This window comes from Parus major, chromosome 9 (genome assembly GCF_001522545.3).
Source record: "Parus major isolate Abel chromosome 9, Parus_major1.1, whole genome shotgun sequence".
Classification (NCBI taxonomy): Eukaryota; Metazoa; Chordata; class Aves; order Passeriformes; family Paridae; genus Parus; species Parus major.
This window is the reverse complement of record NC_031778.1, coordinates 5,312,904-5,331,132: the sequence shown is the minus strand read 5'-3', so window position 1 is coordinate 5,331,132 and position 18,229 is coordinate 5,312,904. Positions and strand designations below refer to the sequence as shown.

Here is an 18,229-nt window from a genome sequence, read left to right as displayed (position 1 = left end):
TGCAGAACTTCTGCCCCAAAGGCCCCTTTTGGGGGTGAGGATTCTCCTGCCTGGTCCTTCCTGAGTCCTCGATGCCCCACAAGCAGCTCTCCCCTGGTGGCTGTTTGTCACCAGCAGTGCCCACTGTGAGGCTTTCGTGCCTCCTCCTGAGTTGTTTTGCAGCTGGGAGCTGATTTAGATTGCTGGTGCAGAGGTGATGCTCTGGTCCATGCATCCATCTGTATCTGGCTCTGGAGGGACTGTGGGAAGCACCGGTGTGATGGGATCATGGCCTTGGAAAGGTTCTGAGGGCTGTTAATCCCTGTGAGGGTGAAGTGCCTTGGGGAGGGGCCAGGCAGTGATGTCCTTCCTGGTCTCCTCCAGAGATGACCTTGAGGGGCTGCTGTGCCATCTACGGTCCACTTTTTTGGGTGAGAAGTGGCATGGGAAGCTGACCCCTGGCCCAGGGGGACACCACAGCCCTTTGTAGGTCCCTTTTGGGTGGTGGTGCAGCACTGGGGTCTGGCTGAGCCCCGCGCCTCGCCACCGTGCCCCTCGGCAGCTCTGTAAGCCCCTGACATCCAAACGTGACATCTGCAAACCCATTTGGGAAATCTGGGGACCTGTTTTCGATTTTTCCCCCTTTGAAAAGGGCAAGAGCCCACTCTCTGCGTGTCCCTGCAGCCTGGGCAGGTCCTGCTACCACACATTGCCTTGGGCGAGAGGCCACACGTGTGTCCCGGCGTCCAGCCAAGGCGGATTTCACAGATCCATACAGGTTGTTGGTTATAATTGCTGCACTCTGTCAATTTAGTAGTCGCCACAAAGCCATCAAAGGCCTTTTTGGGTAAATAAATATTTCTTCACTAACGTGTGGAGCCTCATAAAGCCTTCACTGTAAAGCCAGCGTGCTGTACTCCAGGTCTGTAACTGCTCCCTTTGCCGTGGAGGAGGAAGAGGAAGGATCATGGTACAGGAGAGGAGAGCAGAGAGGGAGAGGAGGAGGTATAAGGGACAGTGGGGTGAATTGGTGGCCCAAAGAGGATGGTAAGGGTCTGTGGAGGTGGTATAGGTGAGCACAGCGATAGCAGCCACTAAAGTGTGAGCACAGAAGGGTCTCCAGTTGTTGGCCATGGTACAACTGCTCTTGGTTTTCCAGGCTGCACAGAGACTGTGGGGATCCCCTGTACCTGGCATTGTTCAAGGCCAGGTCAGATGGGGCTTGGAGCAAACTGGTTTAGTGGAAGGTGTCCCTGCTCATGGGGGATGGTATGGAATAAACTTTGAGCTCCTTCCAACCCAAACAATTGTATTAACTCCGTTTCTGTAATTCTCTCCCTTTTGCTGTTCCTGTCTTCCCTGTAACAAGGGTCTCCAGGGATGAAGATCTACATCGACCCCTTCACCTACGAGGACCCCAACGAAGCCGTCCGAGAGTTCGCCAAGGAGATCGATGTGTCCTTTGTGAAGATTGAGGAAGTCATTGGGGCAGGTGGGTCTCTCTGTGTCCTGCTGCCTACCCTTCCCTGCCCTTTCTGGTGCTCCTCTGTGGCTGTCCACCCACCTGGAGCAACTTTGTGGGGGAGTACGCACGGTCCTTCACCTGGAAGCTCTCAAAGAAGCCTTGAAACATCAGGTTTTCCTGGGTTTGTGATGGGTTAGGGTGGACATGAGGTTTTTTAATGCTCTCAAAGTTCCTCTGAGGTGGGAAAGGCCCCAGGAATGTATTCACTGGATGACCATGGGGCCTCTTGGGATTTTCCATGTGGCTTTTGCAGGAGATAACAAGAAAAGCCTGATCTCACTATAGTCTGTGCCATATTCCCCTACATATGTATATATACACACATGCATGTGTGTGTGCGTGATCTGTGCTGTTTTATTGCCATTTTTAAATAACTGTGTCATACTCTTAGAGAAGAAAGTGAGAAGCTGGGGAGGGGAAGCTGTGAGGAAGCAATTAGTCAGTTCGTTTGGGATCAAGTTCAGCAATGTATCACCTGTCCTTTGCTGCTCATCAAGGCAAAGTGACTGCAAACATGGCTTAAATGTAATCCTTCCACAGGCAAATTTTGCTTTGGTGAAGTGAAAACTCTACTGCTTTCTCTGTATTTTAAATCAGAGAGCAGCAACATAAACAGCCCAATTATTTCCCACCCCAAGATAAGTGATGTGCAGAAAGGCAGCCAAGATTAACAACACAGACACTTGATATTTGAGGTACTCCTTAAATGTGGATGCACTTTCCCTGCAAATCCTCCTTGTGGGGGTTTGCACATGTGGCTGCAGCCTCTGCCTGTGTCGATGTTGGGCTCTGTCACCTTGGAGAAGGTAGCAAACCTAAACATGTCCCCAGCAGCAGACACTGGCCCTTTTAAAGAGGACAGGTGGGCAGAATTGTGGAGGAAAGCGTTGTTGAAGTGTGAATTGGTTGCCATTTCTCAGCTGGGCAAGGACCCCTTGCTCTGTGCAATGTTTAGTGTGGAGGAGGAGGAGGTAGCTCTGGTGTTGATTGATCAAAGGTTGGACTCCGTGACCTCAGGGGTCTTTTCCAACCTAAATGATTCCATCTTGCACACTCAGGGGAGTTTGGAGAGGTGTATAAAGGGCGCCTGAAGTTGCCAGGCAAGCGGGAGATCTACGTGGCCATCAAGACTCTCAAGGCTGGGTACTCGGAGAAGCAGCGCCGGGATTTCCTGAGCGAGGCCAGCATCATGGGGCAGTTTGACCACCCCAACATCATCCGCCTCGAAGGGGTGGTCACCAAGAGCCGACCAGTCATGATCATCACAGAGTTCATGGAGAACGGGGCCTTGGACTCGTTCCTGCGGGTGAGGCGAGGCCGCGTGGGCTGTGGGATTTGGGATGTGATGTTGGTGTCCCGTTTGTAAATCCCAGCCTGTTTGCTTAGTTTGGGAGCTGGCTGGAGCATGCCACACCTACAAAATGTGTGTTTTGGAGTGCTTACCTCTGCTGTAATCAGGCAGGGCAGCTGGAGTCCTCTGGGGAGGTGCAGCATCCTCCTGAGGTCAGGGTGAGTGGCCCTGGTCCCACTGTGCTCACCCCAGTGCCTGCTCTTTCTGCTTGCAGCAAAACGATGGGCAGTTCACAGTGATCCAGCTGGTGGGAATGCTCAGAGGCATTGCTGCTGGGATGAAGTACCTGGCAGAGATGAATTATGTGCACAGAGATCTGGCTGCCAGGAACATCCTGGTCAACAGCAACCTGGTGTGCAAAGTATCCGACTTTGGCCTGTCGCGCTACCTGCAGGATGATACGTCTGACCCCACCTACACCAGCTCCCTGGTAGGTACCTCCCACAGGATGTTCTCCTGCCCAGAGTTCCCTGTGCCCTGTACCTGCTGAGCCTGGGAGAAGGGTTCTGGATGTACAGTCTGGCATGGGTGGGAGTACCTCATGAGTGTTCCCACCACATACGTTCATGGTCCAGAGGTCCTGGCTGTGGTTTCCACAAATTATTCTCTTTCCCCTCCTTTTTCTTCCTCCTTTTTAGAAGTTTTCCACTTCCCTCCTCCCTAAGCACCTTTCTGCCTTCTGCAGTTTCCAGATAAGCCCCTTCTCTTTCCTCTGGGGAGGAAAGGTGAACAGAGGAGTCCCTGGAGAGACAGGAAAGGGAGGCAGGGAGATCACAGCAACTCCTGGCAGCACAATGATGGTGTTTTAACTCCCCTTCCCCCAGCACTCCAGGTCTGGTCTGCTTTTCCCTGCTGGAAACTTGTTCCAAGCATAAATTAAAGAACAAGCCTAATGGGAGCTCTGCCATTCCCCAGCCATCCTTCTCCTCCTTAATTAACTCATTTGTAGGTAACAGCAGCTCTCTTCTCCCCCTGCTCCTGGCTACCCCAGGGGACCCCCAGCTCCCCACCATGGCCACTGTCCTACTTGTGAGCCCCTGAAAGGTGTTAAGGATGATCAGAGGGGAAAGGGATAAGCAACTCGCTGACCTTATCTAATGGATTAAACAGAAGAGTGTGAGGTGGGTGCCGGCACGTGGCTGCACCAGCTCCTGCCAAAGCAGTTCCTTGGGCTGCTGAGCTGTGCCCAGGTGCCAGGGCTGGCTCCAGCTGCCAAAATGGGAAAGCCAGGGACATGCCTTTAAGGCTGACTCAATGTTTTGGCCCAGTTGCAGCCCCTCACTGTCCCCCTGCTGCTCAGTGGGATGTTCCTGTTCCCCCCAGACCTGCCCCTGTCCATGCCCAGACCCTTCCTGCAGGCAGCAGCCTTTAAGCAGACACTCAGCTTTTATTTTTCCTTCAAAGACCCCAGTGGTAGCTGCTGAGATGAGGCATGAATTAGTCTTTTCCCCACCTTCAGAGATAAAAAGAGATTATCTCATCTGTGTTTTTATTTAATTTAGTCCATAATAGATCTCCCCGGCAGCTGGGAAGTGATGCTGTGCCTGCGATTGCATCACTCTGCCTCCCACAGCAGGCTTTTCGCTCTGGGGAAAAGGCAGGAAAAACAACCTAGCAGTTAATTTCTCCATTTGTAGTTATTCAAATCAAATTTTTTGCCATTCATCCTTCAAGAGCGGCTGACGCGTCCTCGGAAAGGCTACGGAAGATGATTGTGCTAAACGATTTACAATGCAGTCCTGCCCCTAGACAATTCCAGTGCGCGTCTGTGGTTTTCCTTTTCCCTTGGCTTTTTTTGTGGTTATTTTATGGAGCTTCCCCAGGGAGCAGTCCCTCTGTGCATGTTGCCCCTCCTCACATCCCTGTGCCCTTGGCATGGCCTTTGGCCCTGGGACCTGCCCTGGCTTGGCAGGGTGGCTTGAGATGCTGACCCTGATTTTGAGCCTCTGGGAGAAATGAGGAGCTCTCTGCCAAGGGCACTTTGTTACACCAGTGCTTTCCATTGGGTTTTAAAGGTGTTTTGCTTTTTGCCTTCCACTCCAAATGTAGGGCTGGAAGGACCTTCTGGCAGCTGTGGGAGCCCAGATGAATCTCTGCAGGATGCTTTTAATTCAAGCTTTTTTCCATTGAAGGACAAGGGATGGGGATGCCTGTGGCTCCTCACCTGTGACAAGCACTAGCCCGGTCATGCTTAGCCTTGTCACCTGGTGACTCCCTGGGAAGGGACCTGGGGACAGGCCACTGATGTGCTGGGTACTTCAGGCAGCTGGAGTGGCGTGGTGTCAGTCAGTGGGGTAAATCTTTGAATAAACCCATTTGTTTTGTTCAGCTAAGCCATTTTAAGGAGGCGCAAGATACAGTCATGCAAGATTTAGTACATGTTTTTGGCTCCTGCCTCCTTGTCCCATCAGGTGGGGTCCCCAGGGACCCATGGTTTGGGGTGTGTGGGATGGCCCCAACCCTGGCTTGTGGGCATCCAGCCTCCTCTGCCTAGGGAGATGTTTCTCAGCTGAAATCCCTTCTTCTGTAGGGGGGAAAGATCCCTGTCAGGTGGACGGCACCGGAGGCCATTGCATACCGCAAATTCACCTCGGCCAGCGACGTCTGGAGCTACGGCATCGTCATGTGGGAGGTGATGTCGTTCGGAGAGAGGCCCTACTGGGACATGTCCAACCAAGATGTAAGCACTGGGGGTCACCCATACTGCTCTGGGGGCCAGGAAGTGCTCATTCCCAAAAGAAATCACTGTCTGAAGGGCCCTCTGCTCCTTCCTGGAGCCTCAGGAGCGCTCGGTTTGGAGATGAAACAGGCTGGTGAGCGAGAGGATGCAAGGAGGGAAATTGGGAAGAAAAGCCAGTGGGCTGGTAATTGGACTTCAGCAAGCTGCAGGGCCTTTGAAAATGTTCAGAGGGTTTATGAGCAGGGAAGGAGCTTTGGAAGTGTGACTGCTGTACTCCGGCGAGCTCCGCCGAGATAATGAGTGGCAGCTCTCCGCTGGGAGGAACTGCAGCCGCGGAGCATCAGAGCAGAGATTAACCTCGGAGAGCATCGGCTCCTCCCGCTCCCTTGGCTGCTGATCAGCCAGGCTGGCCGTGCCTTCCTGGCTGCCTGCAGCCCCTCTGCCTGCACAAGCAGCTCAGGGAGCCCCCCAAGTCCCTCACTCATCCGTCCTCATCCATCCTCAGGTCATCAATGCCATTGAGCAGGACTACCGGCTCCCGCCGCCCATGGACTGCCCGGCTGCCCTGCACCAGCTGATGCTGGACTGCTGGCAGAAGGACCGCAACACCCGCCCGCGCTTCACCGAGATCGTCAACACCCTCGACAAAATGATCCGCAACCCGGCAAGCCTCAAAACTGTGGCGACCATCACCGCTGTGTGAGTGCCGGGTGCGGGGACGCTCCCTGTCACCATCCCATGCCGTGTGGAAAGGCTCCCCCAGCGGCTCCAGAGTTCATAAATCCTTAGGCAGGGCAAGGGGTTCTGTCTTTGCTCTGCCTGACAGTCAGACAAAGAATATGCAGTTTTCAGCCAAGCAACAGCAATAATTCTTTGCTATTGATTCTTTATGGTGTGTGACCGTTTGGGTGTGATGGCTGCTCTGCCAACGCTGCAGCTGGAATACAGCGTGTGAGCTTGCAAAGCCCTGCTCAGCAGCATTCCCATGGGACAGGCCTTCCTCATGGCCTTTCATGGGTGTATGCTGGGGGAAGCACAGGGGTGTGGGGGCTGGATTGGGAAGCACAGTGTCCCTGTGCTGGCTGGGCTCAGGCAGGGCAGCCCCTCGGTGCCAGCCAGGCTTGTCCTCAGCGGTGTGTCCTGTTTCAGGCCTTCTCAGCCCCTCCTCGACCGCTCCATCCCCGACTTCACTGCCTTTACCTCAGTAGACGACTGGCTGAGTGCTGTGAAGATGAGCCAGTACCGGGACAGCTTCCTGACCGCTGGCTTCACCTCCCTGCAGCTGGTGGCCCAGATGACGTCCGAGTGAGTCAGCCATTCCAGGGCTGCCCGAAAGCGGGGTGCTGCCCAGTTGGGGCAGTGGGGTCCGTTCAGGGCAAAGGACAGGTGCGAGCATCCCTCACATTGGTTACCCAGTCTGGAGGTGGCCACATTCACTATTTGGGGATCAATGTATGGGTGTCTTCCTGCTCCCAGACCCAGTGATGCTCATGGGGCCGTGCTTGGGTTCTCTGTGGATGTTTCAGCTGAGCTTACCTCCCTCACCTTCCTTAGCAACAGCAAAGCAGGTTCTCCACCCTCAGCTGCCCACTGACCATGTTGTCTATCCTTCTGTCTTCCAGAGACCTCCTGAGAATAGGGGTGACTTTGGCTGGGCACCAGAAGAAGATCCTGAACAGCGTCCAGTCCATGCGAGTACAGATGAGCCAGTCTCCGACCTCGATGGCATGACGTCCCTTGTTCCATGGGGAGGGGCCGGGGAGGGTGCGTGGCAGAGGGCAGAAGTGGGAGGGGAGGAACTGACGGGGGCAGCACCGGGAGAGGAGCCGCCGCTGCCTGGGGACTGCGACTGCAGCCAAAGGATGTTCCTGGGACTCACCTCTGACTGGTGACTTCAGTTCCCCACCAACAGAAGCACACTTACCAATGTCATGGGGGACAGCGTATAAATACATATAAATATGTACAAATCATATATTTAAAAAGCAAAGCAAAACAAAAAAATCATAAAAAACAATGAAGACAAACCAATGTGCGTTGGGGAAGCAAACCCAAACCCTAGAGACCAGACTCCAATCCTGCAACCAGTGAGCAGTGGTCGAAACTGAGAAGGAGGAAGGGGCTGTGGGGGAAGGGAGAGACATGAGATGGAGCATCCTGTCCGGAGAAACCACCTTCCTTTTTCTTCTTTTTCCCTTCCTCCCTGCCCCGGCCCTCCTGGCTCTACCCCGCTCTCGTCTCTGCTCACGGACTGGGTGGAAGTGTCCTCAGATGTCTCCGCAGCTCCCTGCCATCCCACCTGGGTGCTGCTCCGGCAACTACCAAAGGACTTCGCTGACCACTGCATGGGGGATCCGACTCAATCCAGTTAATGTCTTCATATTGAAGAAGAGATGTACCTTCAATAGAAAACCTTGGGTTTTGGTTTTTTTTTTCTCTTTTGCTTGCATTTTTTTGCAAAAAGGAAAAAAAAGGATTAAAAAAAAAAACAAACTCTCCATCTTGGAAAATGGAAAGAGGTGTTCCCGTGTGTGTGTGCGCGCTCGTGCGCCTGTGTATGTTGTCAACCCTCCGTGGACTCACTGCTTGTCCATGACCGAAGACCAGCGCTGACCCTGCAGCTAGCGGCCGGCCAGTCCCCAGCCCAGGGGGGCCAGGGGTTGTGCCCACAGCCCCCAGGGGCGGGAGGCAGCCGGGAAGCCCCCGGCGATGAAGGAAGCTCTCGGCATTCCACACGTGGGGAGGAGGATGCCAAGGGCCGGCCGGCGCGGCGGGGATGGGACGGGACTGGAGGAGCCACCGCGTGGCTGTGACTGGGTTGGTGGCTGCTGGAGGAAGAGAGATGCTCTGGGAGATGGACTGCTCGGGCCTCCAGGGCCTCAGTGATGTCTGGAAGATGGCTATGGAGGACTTTTTCCCCCATCTTGTGGACCTAAGGATTTTGATATTGATTTATGGACTTAGGTTTCTTGGCTTCAGAGGTAGGTCCGAGTGTCTCACATGTCTCTGTCCATCCATCCGTCCTGCTCTGTATTTTTCTGCTCTTCTTTATAGCCTCTCCCAGTGGATGTTTCCCCATATTTAATTTGATCTTTATTCTTTGTTTTTTGTTCCTCCATTGGTCTCCTAGGCAAATTGATCCGGTTAAAATTGCCCAACACGTGTCAGTGTTTACCCAGAATATTGTAAGGCTGGGCCATCTGACGTCCCCCTGTGGATCAGGAGTTTATAAAACGAATGAACTCTTAATAAGGCTTTTACTTAGAGGGCTGTGTGCGAGTTGCAATGATCCATCACTGCGCTCTCGCCGACGCTGTGCCGGCACCCGCGTGCTGGGGGAGCAGCGGCACAGGCTGGCTGTGGCTGTGCCTCAGGGGCTGCAGGTCCCAGCTGGGGTTTGGTGGTTCACACATACACAGAGATCCTCCGTTCTCCTCACTCCTCTGTCCCCCTCACTCCATCCCCACTGTGGAAATACTCCACCTCTGCGAGCACCATGGGGATGTCCTGCATCCAGCCGTGTCCTGGAGGTGTTCCTGAGCCACAGGGGTGCCCCGTGTCCCACTGTGTTACTGGGGCTGTCTGTGCCGCAGTGACGTGCTGTGTCCATCAGTGCTGTGAGCAGGGCTCACACCCTCCTGGGCTGTGGTTTTTCCCCATGTCTGTCCTTGCCATGGGGCTGCCCACATCCAACTACACCATGGGATTGCTCCATGTCCATCTGCCCCGTTGTATTCCCATCTGTGCCTGGAGATGCCTCACCAGATTTGCTTGCTGCCACTGAACACAAGGAGACAAACCTGTGCTCTGCCTGCTGCCAGCAGATCTCCTGATTGGAAACACTGTTCCTCCTGTGTTGGGGCTATCAGGGTCCTCTGTGGCTGGGTGGACCCCCAAGTATCCCATGAGGAGCACATGCTCAGTTCATGGTGGTTCATGAGGAACACGTTCATGCTCATGGTTCATCACCACCAGCAGGTGAAGGACCCTTTGGGGTGCTCTTTACACCTCCAGGTTGTTTTTTAGTCTGTTGCCCAAGGCAGATGACCTGTGCTCTGCTGAAGAATGAGAACTAACAAGATGCAGGAATGAGCTTGTTTCAATTCACTGAACTCCCCCCAGAGAAAGAGGCAGAGAAAAACACCCCTTGTTTACAACAGCAGGGACTGCTCCTCTTCCTGTCTGATAGACGATTACTAATACCTCTCGGGATGTTGGTGGCCCAAATCTGTATTCTGGGATGTTGTCACACGGAACACAACATGCAGATGGAGCGGGCGCCGCGCATGCTAATGCACCGCCCCGCCACATTGGTATTCCCTGGCACTGAAGGGTCCTTTGTGGGGTTTTTTATGATTTCTCTTTTATTAGAAGGAAGCTAAAGGCATTTAAAGGAACGAGTGACAGCCACACAGGCTAAATATCAATACTGCACCTTTATGGCTCCCCTGCTGCTGTCGCTGGCTCTGTGAGCACCTGCGAGGCAGCTGCTGCTGCTGCTCGGTGCTGTCCCTGCCCCAGCACACCACATCAACCCTGGTTTGATGGAAACCCTTTAATACAGAACCACAGCATTATAGGGTGAGAATGGATCTCGGAGACCATAAAGTCCAACCTGTGACTGATCCCCACCTTGTCAACCAGTCCAGAGAACTGAGTGCCACGTCCACTGTTCCTTGAACACCTTGAAGGATGGGCATTCCACCACCTCCTTGAGCAGCCCATTCCAATGGTTGATCACTCCTGCAGTAAAGAAACTCTTCCTAGTGTCCAACTTGAACCTCCCTGGCACAGTTTGAGGCCATTTCATCCTGAATATGAAATGTGAACCTGCCCATCCCACCCAGCAGACCAGGTACCCCTGAGGGATCAAACAGGCTGTCTGGGTGCTCAGGTGCTATCAGAGATGCCAAAATCTTCTCGGTCCAGTTTTCCAGGGTGGATGATGCTCCTTGGCTCTGGGCCACCAGCAGTGCCCCTGGGCATTGCTGGGGCTGGTGGCCTTTCCATTCTGTTGCCCTTTCCCAGCTGTCCAACATCTGATGTCTCCTGAGCTGTCTCAGAGCAGATGATTCCCATATCCCACTGCTCCTAACCAGCTGTCCCCACATCTTGGCCTTGTGCTGGGACCTGGACGTGTCTCCTCCAGGGTCATGCAAGAGCCCAGCAGCACATTGGTGATGCTTGGGGCTGAGCAAAGAGAGTACAGGTTTGCTCAAACAAATCCCTGCAGCGAAGAGGCATCATGGGCCAAGGGAGCTGCTCTCAAGGTGATACTTGAGGGAGAGTCACAACTGGCCACTTGTTCTCTTGCCTTTCAACAAAAGTCATTTCATCCAAACCAGAAGATTTCATGAAATGCCATCAATCTGTTAGTGGAAAGCAAAGGGGAAAGTCCAAAATGGCCATGTTTGGATTTTGCTTTTTATTGAAAAAAAACCATAAAAATTTCAGACCACTTCTGACAGACCATTTTGTTGTTTTAGAGGCCTTTCTTCCATGTAAAATCAGTTTTTCAAACTGTGAAGCCTTTCTGTCTGGAAGTGACAGTGCTGCCCCTGCCTGGTCATGGCAGCAGTGTTGTGTGTGACCTGCTACTCCTTTTCCTTTCTCAGATGCCAAGGAAGAGGTTCTCACCTTGACTTGGGTGGCACCTCGTTGATGCTGCTCTGTTGCCCCTACTCTGGTGAGAGCCTCTTCCTTGGTCTAAAGAGGAACACTCCAATTTCACATCTGATCCATGCTGGTTTGCGTTGGACTTCCTTTCTTTGATCACAGAGGAGAATGGATGGCTCAGAAGCTGTTTTCTTCCTGCAGAGTTTTAGTTTAAAGGGAAGAAGAAGGAGCTTTGGATCAAAGAGGACCAACTGCACAGGCCTTTCCTCTGGGCTGGGCTCCATCCATCACATAGGGTCCTGATGGGTTCCTGTGCCATGTGGAAGTGCTGGAGGGGCCCATTGCTGGTGAACCCCACTGGGTTGGATCCTGACCCCTGCCACTGCTCATGAGTGAAGCTCAGTCAGTGTCTTGCTCCTTTGGCTGCATCCCACATGAATATCCATGCATGGATGTGGCTGCGTGCCCGGGTGGGCCCGCCTCACTCTCTCCCCTGATCCTGGCCTTTCACTTTGTGCTCTACAGTCGTCAGCTCCTTCTCTCCATTTCTATGGCAACTGTAAAAACCTCAACCCTTTTGTGTCTTTTTTAGGGGTTTCTTTGTGTGTGTGTGTGTGTCTGGGTTGGCTTTGTCCTTTTTGCATAGAGCATTAAATCAAAAAAGGGACTTTTGGTTACCAAACCCCTGCTCTGAGCTTGGCCCAAGGTCTTGTGTGGGAATCAGTGAGCAAGATCCTCACAGCTGGACTGGGTGTTGCTGAGTGGCTTCACATTTCCAGCCCCACTGTTACTTCCCTCATCCCCCCAAAACCCCCATTTGCAATTCAGCTGCATCATTCTCCCCTGGGGCTTTTCCATGCTTTTTCCACAGCCCCATCCCTGGGTGTGATGGAGGAGCAGCAGGCTTCTCAACAGCAGTAATTAAAAGGAGATTTGGTAACTCTGCCAGGGAAGGTGAACCCAAGCCCCTTGCACATCCGAGGCTTGAATGTGGAAGAAGAGCATGTATTAATGGCATAATTATGTGCCTCTTTCCAGAAAAAAAGGAATGTATTTTATGCCATTTAATGACCTTCAAATTAACAGTTCTTTGAAAGCACTTATGTATATTTAATTTTAAATATTGCTGCAAGTCAGAGCAAGGCTTGCGATGAAAACAGCAGGCAGCTGGTTTTTAAATAAGAGTGATCTCAAGCCATTATTTCTGAGCCCGTTGGCTTTTGGTGCCTCTAATGATCCTTTGCCAAGGAGAAAACAAGGCTATCCTTCCCCCTGTGTATCAGCCTGAATCCCATGGGATCTTCTCTTTTACTTTCTGCTTTTCCAGGTGTCTGATTCAGAGATAGGGCAGGGTTGGGTCTGGGCTGTAGAATCTCATCAATAAGTTTGCCTGCATCCCAAGGACATCTCTGTGGGCCCGTGGTCTGGGATAAATCATTGGGCATCACCTATGAAAGGTTTCTTGCACTGCCATCAGCCCTTGCCATTGTTCTGAGATGGGGACAGACACGTTTCTCTTCGTTAAGGTCTGAATTAAGGCTTTTGCCTCTGATCCATAAAAACTGCCAATATATCTGAGCCACTCTGTGTTCACTTGGAAATCTTTACTCTTAAACATTGAATTCGAGTTTAAAAAAAAAGGATCAATCAGCTTCTGAGACGAGGAATGGATTTACAGACCCAGAAATGTTCTGTAGCTCCAAGGCCACCCGTCCTCCTTGAGCTCCTGGAGTCACATCCAGCTCCAGCACTCACCCAGGTGCTGCTTGTCCCTGCTGCCCCAGTGTCCCCACTGTGTGAGGAGCTGCAGGGGGATTTAATGTTCAGGTCATTGTCTGCTGTGGTGTCTCCTCTGTGAAGCATCCTGCCAGGGTGGATAGTGATCCAATACTTGGATCATTCCCAGTGAGTCTCCTCAGAATTTTGGAAGTGCCAGAAACTTCTTGAGTGATGATGGCGGAGAAGCCAACTCCACACTGATGGGACTCCTGCGGCAAGTTATTTCACCCCATCAGTGATTTCTTTGCTGCTCCTGTTTTGGCTTACATTTTTCATAATTTTGGGGTGTTGGAGGGGTCCTTTAGGATCACCTTGGATCATCATGCTGTGCTGGGAATAGCTCTGCCTGTCCCAGCTGAACTGAGTCTCCTCCAAAGCCTGTCTGGAAGGTGTGAGAGCTGCTGTTGGGTTGTGCTCTCTCATTTTTGATGTCCTCAGGGTTTGTGTCTCGGGGGAGATCTGGCTCATGTCCATCACTGGACCCTGATGGGCTGTGTTGCCTTCCCAGAGTTTGATGTGGAAGGAGGAGCTGCTCTGCTTTGCCTGGCAGGAAGAGATATGAGGTGGGAACCGTGAGCATCCATGGCAATTACTGTGGTGTCTTGGTTCCTGTCAGAATAGCAGATCGGTACTGCCAAGGGGAGTGCACCTGTCTTGGTGACCATGGTGCCCCTCACCTGTGCCTTTTGGGGTTGTCATAGCTGCTGGCACTTGGGATGGTGTCCCAGGGCTGTCACTTTGGGCTGGCTGTCCTCCACAGACCTTCACTGTGTGCAGCCCCTCCAGCTCAGGCATAGCTGCCCCCCTTTCTCCCAGTCTGTGTCCAAGCATCACTGCTGCTTCTGCTCTCCTTCCTCTGGCCATTGGAATTTAAACTGCCCCGAAGCCCCTGGCTGTCCCACCCTGCTGTAGTGGCTGTTTTGGGGACATCTCTGGGTCCCTGTGGACCCCAGCACATGGACAGCTGCACTGCAGGTGCTACAGCTGTGGAGGGGATGGCCCCATCAGAGGCCAAGGCAGGATGATGTTGAGGTCTCCTGGCCTGTCTCTGGAGGGAAATGCTGGAGGAGGTTAATCTGAACAAACCAGCCCTGTGAATTTTAAGTGGATTAGCTGAACTCTGCTCCTTCCCAAAACAGACAGTGCCCTTTTGGGGTGGATGTGGAAGTGGATTAGGCAAAAATCTACTTAAGGCTGCATTAATTCTAGATAAGTGTAGGGGGATTAGCGCCCATCCACTTAAAAAAATTAATTGGAGTGAACTTTTCTCTGTGTCCCCAAGTAAACAAGACTCGGCAGCTTTCCCCATCCAGCAGCTGGGCTGTGCCTTTCCCTTCTCTGCACTCCCATCCCCTCACGTTGTGCAGGAGCTGCCATCGTGGTGGGAGAACCTGCTCCTCTCTGATTATCCTCAGGGGCCTCATTAGGCAATTGAACCCTTGTGTGAAGGTAGGGAGAGAGGACAGGAAAATTATGGTCACAATCAGTGCAATTATCAATGCTAATTAGTGCCAAGCAGGACTGACAGCGGGAGGTGCAGCCCATGGCAAGAGTTGTCTGAGGAGCCAGGTGAGCCTCACATCGCATCCCTGTGGGGGCTGCCATGGACAGGCAGATGTGGAACATGCACTTATTACTTGGTTTACTTCTTTTTCCCCACTGTGCTTTGGCTGAACTCTTCAGATTCCCCAGCCTAAATATTTGGGAGCCAGCCAGAGGCTGCCGTGGTCAGGGGCTCAGGGTAGGGTTAGTGCCTGGGTGGCAATGCCATGTCATTGGTGCCTGGATGGGGCTGGGGCTCTGGGAGGCCCCAGGGAAAAGGGGGTGAGATGTGGCTCCCTTTGCAGGGTTTGGAAATGGGCCGGTGCTCAGCGGGGGCTTGCAGGATACAGGGACGGCCTCGGGTCACTCCCAGATTTGCCTCCGTCCTTCCCCGTTCCCTGCAGCTTCTCCCTTTTTCCATGGCACCACACGGGCACAGCAGCTGTGTTTGCAGAGCCACCCATCCTTGATTATTTTGGGTATTTGCAGTTCTGCCCATTCCCATGAGTGTGGAAAGGGAGAGCGCCCCGGGGCTGACCCGGTGCCCGCATCCCAAGCACGCTGCTGGGTTTCCTCACGGAACGCCTTCGCACGGCGCAAACGTGGCCTTTTTATCGCTATTTGTGTCACGGCAGCGCTCGGAGGCTGAGATCAGAGCCCTCTGCCCGCCTCGCAGGGGCTCCCACACCGGCACTCCGGGAGGAGGAGGGATGAGGGATGAAGGATGAGGGATGAGGGATGAGGGCGGTGACTCGGTGGCTGCGTACCTGGGGATGAGCTGCGCTGCCCCCAGCCCCCCCATCCTCCTCCAGCTGTTCATGAGCTGTCCCTCGGCTCTCTTGAGATCCATCCTTTGGGATCGGCCCAAATCAGCTTTAGCTGTCCCTGCATCGTTTTTGTCCCGACCAAGAGAAGGGCTGAGCCTGCAGCCACCCCTCACCCCGGGAGGACGCGGGTTCCCCAGGGATAACAAACCCCCAAACCCTTCCCCAGCTCTGCCGCTGCCGGGCGGCTCGGGAAAGGACGGCTGGAGGAGCTGGGAATGCCGCGGGGGAAGGCGGTGGCGGAGCCGGGAGCAGCTGGTAATATATCTGGTAATATATCTGGTAATATATCTGGTAATGTATCTGGTAATATCTCCGGGACCGGAGCCATCGCTCGCGTCCAGCTTTAATGTGGCACAATCCGGAGCCGATACAAATCACCGCAGCCCCACCTCGATTTGCAGCCGTCCCCCGGACCCGCCCGGCTCGAGCAGCATGGTTACATCCCTTGTGTTTCTGTTACGACTTTTCTCCGGGTGTTTTGCTGTTCTGATCCCGTTAACGAGAGCTGTGAGACCAAACCTCCAAGCGCGGCAGCGAAAGTAGCCCCCTGTGCCCAAGAAATATCCAGCAATATCTTTTCCCCCAGCTGAAGTTCCCTTTTTAAAAAAGATAATCTCAATTTCTCTTCCCTTTTCTCTGCTCCTTTTTCCACCAAACACTACATTACTAAATAAAACTTTCATTACTACCTGGGTTTGCTAAAGAAAAAAATTATTTCCATTCAGGAGAATGATGAATTTTAATAGGAGTGAAATGTCAGGCACAGCTGGGGTGGGTTTCTGAAAGCATTGGTATGTTTGGAGAGGCACAGGGATGCCCGGCAATAATTAGCCAGTGAGCCCCGGTTTTTTGTGGCCCAGCAAAGGGACCCAGCAGTCAATTGCTTTGTTATTTAATGTGCTGCCTTTCTGTTTCCAAGGTGCAATTGTATATTAAAAGCATCTTTGCCTCTCCAAAGTGGCTAAATAATGGGATTTTGCTGCTGTGTGGTACTTGTTGGTTATAGGGTGTGGAGGTGCTCCTGCTGCTGCTCTTCTGGTTCCCAAACCTTCTGGTTTCCCCCTGGAAGCAGAGAAAATGGGGATATGTGTTTTGTTACATTGAAAAAAGCAATTTGATGGTGCTTGGTGGTTTTGCTCCTGCTTTACACCCGGGGGGGAGGCTCATTTTGCAGCAGGAGGGGTTGGAAAGGCATCTTGGCTGCTGGGGGACACAGATACCCTCCTGCCCCCAAAATCACATCCCAGCCTCCGCTCCTTAAAGCAACTCAGCTTCACAAAGAATTCCATCTCTTCCATTCCTCCCTTTTCCCCCTGAGGAGAAATGGAGAGCTTTCATTGAAATCATCAGTTTTCTGACAGCATATTAATTAATCCCTGCTTCCTTTTTTTTTTTTTTTTTTTTTTTTTTTTTAGAGGCTGTATGTGCCGTAAGAAGCCTTCGGGTTTCTCTGGCGGCTCGGTGGGGGAAGGACGCGTGGCTCTCCGAGCTCTGTGCCTATTCTCACCCTCTCCTCGTCTTCCTCTTGCCTTGCAGGGGCGTTGAGTGCAGCCTTGCAGCGGGGCAGCAGCGTCGGAGAGGGGGCTCCAGGGGCCGCTTCCCACCGCAGGATGCTCCGGGAGGTCCCGCAGCGCCCCGGTCCCCGTCCCCCCGAACCGTGGCATGTCCTGGGCCAGCCCTACCCTGTCCTGTACATAACCAGTGAGATGTCTGTAAAAGATTTCAACCCTTGGAATTTTTATTTTATTTTTTTTTTTCTCCACTCCCCCCTCCCCCTCCCCTTCTTCCCCAATTTGTTGATTGTGTTGAAATTGTCGGAGTTTGTAACAGTATCTTTCAGAGAATATTGTACTAAAGAGAAAATTGCACTCAATAAAAAGGATGAAATAAGCCCGGTCCCTCGCCTTTCCCTTCCCAAGGGCGGCCTTACTGCTGCCGGCTTCTCTTCAGCTCGGAGCTAGGGGAGTGTTTGCCATGAATATTCATTTGGGGAGCTGGCAGCGCTCCACCGCTCCTTGACTTACCTCGAATGTTGATGTCTATCAGATTTGGCTCCCCGGTTTGTAAATGAAGTGACTTTATTCTCGGCGATCCTATCGGAGCTCGCTCGCAGCAGGAAAGCCGGGAGAAGGAGTTTTCCTGGCACGGCTGTTCGTGCGGAGCGCGGTTCCAAACCCTCGTGTGCGATCGCTCAGGGAAACCTCGCTGGAAGCGCTGCCTGGGATCAAAGGCTCCTGCTGGAGCCCGTCCATGCAAAGGCTGATCCTCCTCTTGAACCTGCTTTCCTTAAGGATTGCTGTGAATGATGGCTGGAAAATGGATTCTTCCTTGTGCATTGGCTGCACTTGGGTGTTTTATTGCTGGGATCAATCGCACAACTCATCCAGCTCTGGCACACACACTCTTGGGGTGGTTCTGTACAGGACATGGACTCCATGATCCTGGGGGGTTCCTTCCTCCTCAGGATATTCTGTGATTCTCTGATCCGGGTAATGCTGAGAGCAGCTGGTCCTACTGGCACTGGGAACATCCTCAGCCAGCAGCAGGGGCTGAAACGGGGGCTAAAGGTTTTGTAAATTAAAAATACATGGCCACCAATGAGTTATTTGGGGTTCAGAAAGGGGAGCTGCTCCTGGGGGAGCTCTGGAGGTGGGGTTAGGGGTTCCCATGGCTGGGGTTTTGGGCTGAGCTGGGCAGAGGGAGGCAAGCAGTGCTTCAGCTGTAGGTGGGGACAGCAGAGCCCTGTGGGCCCTGGCATCCTGTCACTGTGCCACCAGTGGTGGTGTTGATATGGCTCTTATGGCTCCTGACAGGAGATTTCCAAGTCTTTTCTGCTTCTCCAGGGCCATTATAGCTGGAATGTGTTTATTACAGGGATTTTTGAGGGAGTGGGTTCCACGTGCTGATGGGGATGGCTGCAGGTCCCTGTG

At 52.9% G+C, this 18,229-nt stretch overlaps 1 protein-coding gene across 2 annotated transcripts in view; it reads left to right on the top strand.

The window, feature by feature from the left end:
• EPHB1 (EPH receptor B1) overlaps positions 1-17,190 on the top strand; it is a 77,390-nt gene extending 60,200 nt beyond the window's left edge. Inside the window, exons 10-17 of one of the 2 annotated variants that reach the window (XM_015638147.2) lie at positions 1,349-1,471; positions 2,563-2,810; positions 3,070-3,285; positions 5,386-5,535; positions 6,041-6,234; positions 6,685-6,840; positions 7,158-8,516; positions 16,836-17,190. In XM_015638147.2, the coding sequence (XP_015493633.1) occupies positions 1,349-1,471; positions 2,563-2,810; positions 3,070-3,285; positions 5,386-5,535; positions 6,041-6,234; positions 6,685-6,840; positions 7,158-7,266 (1,196 nt within the window). In that variant the 3' untranslated portion in view covers positions 7,267-8,516; positions 16,836-17,190. The remainder of the gene's footprint in view (positions 1-1,348; positions 1,472-2,562; positions 2,811-3,069; positions 3,286-5,385; positions 5,536-6,040; positions 6,235-6,684; positions 6,841-7,157; positions 8,517-16,835) is intronic. The other variant, XM_033516731.1, reaches the window with a different exon arrangement.
• Positions 17,191-18,229: the final 1,039 nt, after the last annotated feature.